The sequence below is a fragment of the Populus nigra genome, chromosome 1 (assembly GCF_951802175.1).
Source record: "Populus nigra chromosome 1, ddPopNigr1.1, whole genome shotgun sequence".
Lineage (NCBI taxonomy): Eukaryota > Viridiplantae > Streptophyta > Magnoliopsida > Malpighiales > Salicaceae > Populus > Populus nigra.
Window position 1 is genome coordinate 45,907,335 of NC_084852.1, and position 6,628 is coordinate 45,913,962.

Genomic DNA, 6,628 nt, shown 5'->3' on the forward strand with positions numbered 1-6,628 from the left:
TATGGGGTATTTGGATTGGTACCTCTATGATGTCTCGCCATTGCTGGAGGTGAGACCATTACCAAAAGGAAGGTCTCGTTCATGCCATTTTATTCATACCTATTTTTGACTCGGCCTTTATTGTATTCCAGGTGTTTTAATGCTTGGAAATCTTAAACTTAAAAATCAAAATCCAGGTTTTTGTGCTTTACTTTGATTTGAAAATGGTTTTTGACATTGGAATACTGTTTACGATGATGAAAAGATTGCTATGGTCTTATTGGAAGATTCGGTGATCGGATCTTGGAGTTTTGACAGCAGAGAACGACAGATGACAAAGGGGTTCAGGAAAGCAAAATAAAGGGGGTGCCAATACAACGACTGAATATATTAGCCACTACAACTCTTCAGTATAGAATTGTAATCTCAATCCATAGCAAATCACAAACCAGTTGCAGCAAATAAAAAATCCCCCAATATATTCGTTAGCTGAGACCTGTAAATAGTGAATTGACATGAATTTAAGTTTTCTGCACCCTGTTCAAGATAGTGATTCAAATACAAATGATACTGAACTTTATAATATGCTGATATGTTTCCGAGAAAGTAATCAGGAATTAAGGGACAGGTATTGCTAATTTTCTGATGCCAATCTTGGCTACATTACTTTCTTTGCCTAATGAAATACATCTAAAAGAATAACACCATGGAAAAAAGAGAAGTGTTTCGACCTCGGTTTCTTGTTGCTGGTCATCATTATACCTCAAGTTTTCCACGATTTTCACTAGTGATTGAAATCCAAAGCAAAGACACAGTAATGGAAATCAGGCCTGACCAGACATAAACAATTGTCGGTACTCTTCCCCTCCTTCCCAACAGACCTTTCACAAATGGATACATGTGAGACAGCACCCAGAAGCTGAAAAAGAGTCCTCCCATCAACTTGCCCCATTCTGGTATCTCGCTGTATAGTGTCCTCGAGCACCCAATAACAATGGCAACAAGGTTGACTACTATGATGGTAAGTGGCATAAAGAAGAGACCTGTCCACTTGACTATATAAAGATCAGCATAAATATCATCTTCATCCTCGCCAGCGGACTTCGAGGTTAACGTGAAAGAAATCTCAATACCAGCCACGACTTTTAGAAGGCCTTGGATCACAGCAATAAGGTGAGCACTAGTTCCGCCAATGGCCCAAAACTGCTCATTACGCCACCATTCCTCGAGCCCAATACCGGACCATTTTATTTCAAGAAGGGAGATGAGAGTCAGTGTTACAGTGATGGTTAAGAGGTAAATGAGGAAACTTATATCCAGGCTTTGAACAATGAAGGTTCCTGTGAAAAGGGAAAGCGCAGGGAGGAAGCAGTAAGTGACTAAGAAGAAGGAGGTGAAGGGGTAAATGCCAACATTGAGATATGCAATTCGCTGTAAGAATTTCAGTCGCCGGCTTCCAAAGAAGGCATTGTTTTTGGAGAAAAAGATTTCAACTGAACCAGTAGCCCATCGTAGCACCTGATGAAGGCGGTCAGTGAGGTTGATTGGTGCTGTGCCCCGGAAGGCATCTCTCTTTGTTACGCAGTACACAGATCGCCACCCACGGTTGTGCATCCGATAACCAGTCACCACATCTTCCGTGACTGAGCCATAAATCCAACCTATCTTATCCCCCCAGTCAGTCTTGTCCTCACACCTGTGCTCGACATCAAAACACCACGTTCAGAATTTGATTGCTGTAACTAAAAAATGAGGTTCTCGGTACAAGAATCATATAGATATAGGAAGGTATTGGTATGATTATTACCAGCAAGAGATTACAGCAATTGCTTCAGCAACTGTGGGTGCATCTAGAGGAGGACGTGGCAGGAGAAGTGCACCAGGAGGCCTGCCATTCTTCACCGATTTGTGATCAGCAAGCGGCCGTCCTTGGAATTCAGCAACAGCTATGGACTCATTGAACATTGCTGAATTCCCGAACTTCTTTGGCAGGTCCAAGTCAGGGTGCGATGTAAGGGGCTGAGCCTCTGACTCATCTTCTAATTGAGCCGGAGCCCTTCTTTTCGTACTGCCGAACATGCCCAAGTACTCGTTTGCCCTTGGTGGGAGGAAACCATATAGTGCATATCTACGAAACATGCACCCTGTTCCTACATACACCGGACCTTGAAGACCATCCAGTGCTCGCATACTTCCTGTTTTGTAAGAAGGTAACATTCAAGATATCTTGATGATGATGCCTCGAGGTTTCAAAACCAGAAATTTTAGATAAACAAATGAAAACCTTTCAGTTGGTATTTTTTCTTATCTTTGTATCTTTCTAAAAATGGAATATAGGAAAGTGCTTTACAAATATATGGATAGAAATAAATAAAATAGTTTATTTAGCTTCTTCATGCCTACCACAACTAGTTATTTCGGTTTTCTGCAATGCGTTATATTTCTTGTTCCGGTCTGCTTCAGCAGAGAAGTAGTGTCTTCAAGTGTAGGCAGAAAGTGGAATCCGTATCATTTCAGGTTCCTTATACAAATGACTTGAGTTGAACAACACAAAAACTAATCCTAGAAACAGATGGAGTTGAGGATCAACATGTCGGAAAAGTTTTAGGCATGTGTGTTTTCTTTAGTCTTACAAATATGGTTTCATGGACAGAAAATCCCCATTACGACTTGGAAGAGTATAGCCTAAAGTATGCTTAGCCATTTCAAAATCTCGAAGATTGTTTTCATAATAAGAATGCTATCAATTTCAATGCAAAATTTGAAGTTAAATCCAAAGCATTACCATCAAAGAAGACAGTGTTGTGATTTGCATATCGATCGGAGGGGTCGATCCCTTCAAATCTTTGTGGAAACTGGATGTAGCATATGCGGTCACCACCACGGTCCATCATAAAGCACATTCCCTCCCTTATAGCTTGACAATTATAGAAGTAATGATCACAATCCAAGTTGAGTATGAACGGTCCATTGGACAATATAGCTGAAGCTCTAACCAATGCATTCATGGCTCCAGCCTTCTTGTTGTGGTCAAAGCCAGGCCTCTTTTCACGCGATACATATGCAAACATTGGTATCCTGATGTCAACTCCAGTGAAATCTAATTTTTTCTCATCTGGCTGACCCATCACCTTCTCATTTTCTGGGACCTTAGTCATTACCTGCATGGGTGCATGGTAACAGATTCAAGTTTCAAAAGTTAATTCAGCACAAGAGCATATTAGCACAGAATCTGTTCAAGAAAATATTAGACAGAGTTGCAGAGGCCATTTAAATCAAGAGACAACACTGGCGTTATCTTCCTCTTTCAATTTATAGAAAACATTTGTTGACGGATTGAGTAATGCTTGCCAAGCAACGGAAAAACCAAGTAACACTTCACTTTCCTCTTTTATGCCGATGAATGAGAGATCTTTCCATATTCTTCATGCAGTTACTTGATCCTTTTTCATCAACATCGGATCTATAAATGTGCGTATATATTGAGAAATCATTTAGAAGTGTAATCACCTGCAAGATACCAGCATGGTCCCCCTTTTTGTGATCCGCTGTTTGGTCTAGCCATGTGCCAGGCCACTGGGTGCCATCGGCCATCCATGTAGCTTTAGGGACGTCACCAACCCCCTCCGATGGCAACACACCACCATTCTTCTCCCTGGCGAGACTTTTTGCCTTCTTCAGCTCCTTAGAGTTAAATGATTTGCTTCTCCTTCGTATTGCCTCTGGCAGACCATTAATCCTGACCTTGAACTCGTCATACTCTCTCTTCATCCATCTGCGGTCCTTGACAAAATCAGGCCGTTTCTTGTTTTTGGTGTGGTCAGTTTTTTGGTTGAAGTAACTATCCGGATTCCTCAGATCAATGTCGTGTTTTCGACAAAATGGTACCCAAACCTGAGCGAACAATCAAACAAAGCATGCTTAGTTAGAGCATGTAGAATCTATGTGTGTAAATTCGATTACTAAACAAATATTCAACGAAATCACAACTTGTGTTTCGTTGGATGTAAGGGATAACATTTTCTGAATTAAACAATATATTGTCCGTAATGCAGCGAAAAGAGTGGTGTGTTTGAAACTCATCTTGGGACGATGCTCATTCAAACATTGAATGAAAGCACAAAGTTGTTTATTGGTGTCATTTGTGTTTTGGTAATGAAGGGCCATTGGTTTCTGTGAGAAGCAACAATGCCAAACGACTTCGATAGGAAATATCAAGTAGGGAAATCTCAGTTCTAGCTTTTAAAGGTTTAAATCACTTCAAACTGGGCTAACTTGTTTTGTAACTTTTTTTTTCCCGTTCATTTTGGTGTTCAAGATTGTAAAAGAACCTCTGCGAATTTAACAGCTTCAGCCATAGCCTCGAAGGTGAGTATGGCACCACCATCATCAGAAATGTAGCAGGAGAGCTTCTCAACAGGGTAGTCAGCTGCAAGAATCGATAAAATTGTGTTGGCAGTGACAAGTGGAGGTTCCTTCTCAGGATCAGCAGTGGACACAAAAATATCAACTCCTGGAAGGTCTGACCGGCCATGAGGGTTTGCAGGGGAGGGCTGCTCAAACTTGTCACGCAGAGCAGCAAGGTCAGTGGATCGGTTGATGGGGTTGTACTTGGGAAAAATGTCTAGCAGCCATGAGAAAGCAAACCAAATCTCACAAACGATAGACAGGCCCCACAGCCACATGGCATCACGATTGGGGTTCTGGACTCTCCACCCAAGAAAGAAACATAGAAGTACCAAACGGATCACCACAAGTATCCTGTTCATACAAAACTTGTGTTAGCAAATTCTAAGATAAATTTTACAAAGATAAAAAGCCTAAATACCCTCGTTAATTTAGCTGAAACCTATATATTATAAGGTCTAGCAGAAAGAAAATCGAGGGTAAACTCAGCTTTCTGCAAAGATTTGTCAAGCAGTGAACATATAAAAGAGCGAACATTCTAGAAATGAAATTCTATCTACCATCTACTATGCTCCTGTTATGTTAAATTCATTTGTTACATATAAAAGAGCGCACCTGTAAGGGCTGAGAATAGCTGCTGGAACCCTAATCTTCCTAGAGAGTGGTTTCCAAGGCTTGTCCAAAAAATCCGACTTGCTCAGCTCTGAATCCTGACCATACTTGTCTTGGTCTGACCAATACGCATTTCCAACACCGTAGGTTCCTTTTGTCTCAAACAACCACCTGTTGTGATCAAAATCTCCTGTTTGGCTCCTTGACAGTATTGATCTATTATTTGATTTCATTATCGACATTCCTCGTTCCGTTTTTGAGTTGTCATTGCTGCGGCCATTGCCACCACGGCTTCTATAATTATCTTCTTGCTCTCCTACCCGCCTGGACGCGTTCTGTGCCTCGGAACCAAAACGGCTCGCAGGCCCATCGGATTTATTTTCTGAGGATGGCCATGCAGGCTGGTTATCAGGGGTGGGGGGCATGACAACAGTGTAGTTGATGTAGTCATTCTGCCCTGAAAATTCACCAGACAAGTCCAAATCCTCATCATGTGAAAAGCTGGCAATGCGTCCACTAGATGTCCGGCGTGCAAATTTCACAGCCTGTTGAGGACGGCCAGCGGTTGATGCTTGTGATGACAAATTCTTTACTTTAGGTTTTGTTGAGGTTGCCATGACATAAATGTTGTGGTGTTGATGACAAATTCCTCAGAAAACCATTGCTTTTCTTGCAACATACATAGAAATGGTTTTTTGTTCTTGATTGAATTTCTTCCACGAAACTAGAGATTTCATTTTGAAGAAAGGAAAACCACATTGAGTTCGATGGGCCAATGTGGTCCACAATTTCTTTCTATTTTTTAGATTTGTTGCCACGAACTTTGTTCCCTTATTTTAAGCTTAGCCTCTCTAATACACCTAGCTATAATGCGATTAATTAGGTGCAAAATAAATTCTTGACATCTCCTTCTCTCCTCTGGGTTACCAATAGACAGAAGAACTCCCTGAATAGAAATTGAAGGGATAGAAATATCTGAATCCTTTAGGCAAACCCTTCAATCCACAAGACTTTTGTCCTGAATCCACAAGAAACGGGTCTTGAAACCACAAGAACAAAGGAACAAAGAGCAGAATCCACCTTTTTAAGTGACTACACAAAAGGCATGTCTGATATTGTATGTTGTGCTGTATTTTGGCTGCTGTGCTCTGCTGCACTGTAAGAAAGAAAGTTCCAATTTTTCTGATCTGAAATCACTTTCTTCCATGTCTCGTATCTGGATATCATTCTCTCTTACCTTTGTCTCTACAATTTCTCCATATTATATTCTAGAGATTACATCACAATGTATATGTCTGACACTTGACACTACGACACATATCACAAGACAATAACTTAACCACAAACTCTCAAGTTACTCAAACCAACTTTAATGAGCTAACTTATCAGTTTACTCACCAGAACATTAACATCAACACGTCCTTCACTGGGTAAAAATTGATACCCTTTTGAAACATGTGTATACGGTGGTAGCAGGCTGGAGCACTTTCCCAACACAATGCCAGGATTTCCAAGAATGTAAAGGGTCCATGATCACTGTATTAAACAGTTAAAAGGATCTGTGCCCCATATTGGCAAGGCTCAGAATTAAAAAGCTGATTTAGAACTTCATGTTCAGTTTCTTCTAATG

The 6,628-nt window shown here is 40.9% G+C and overlaps 1 protein-coding gene across 1 annotated transcript; it reads right to left on the reverse strand.

The window, feature by feature from the left end:
- Window positions 1-532: 532 nt before the first annotated feature.
- Window positions 533-6,628, reverse strand: LOC133693019 (cellulose synthase-like protein D1). The gene is made up of 6 exons (XM_062114215.1): window positions 5,002-6,628; window positions 4,311-4,740; window positions 3,490-3,873; window positions 2,765-3,140; window positions 1,787-2,174; window positions 533-1,675 (listed from the first exon to the last, which is right to left on the reverse strand). The coding sequence occupies exons 1-6, from the start codon at window positions 5,613-5,615 to the stop codon at window positions 736-738; spliced, it is 3,132 nt and encodes a 1,043-aa protein (XP_061970199.1). The 5' UTR covers window positions 5,616-6,628; the 3' UTR covers window positions 533-735.

Excerpts from the sequence above, each read along its gene's own strand:
- LOC133693019 (XM_062114215.1), bottom strand. The coding sequence starts at position 5,615 with ATGGCAACCTCAACAAAACCTAAAGTAAAGAATTTGTCATCACAAGCA. Across the intron at positions 3,141-3,489 it reads ACCATGCTGGTATCTTGCAG|GTAATGACTAAGGTCCCAGA; the intron begins GTGATTACACTT and ends GCACCCATGCAG. Across the intron at positions 2,175-2,764 it reads CAACACTGTCTTCTTTGATG|GAAGTATGCGAGCACTGGAT; the intron begins GTAATGCTTTGG and ends CTTACAAAACAG.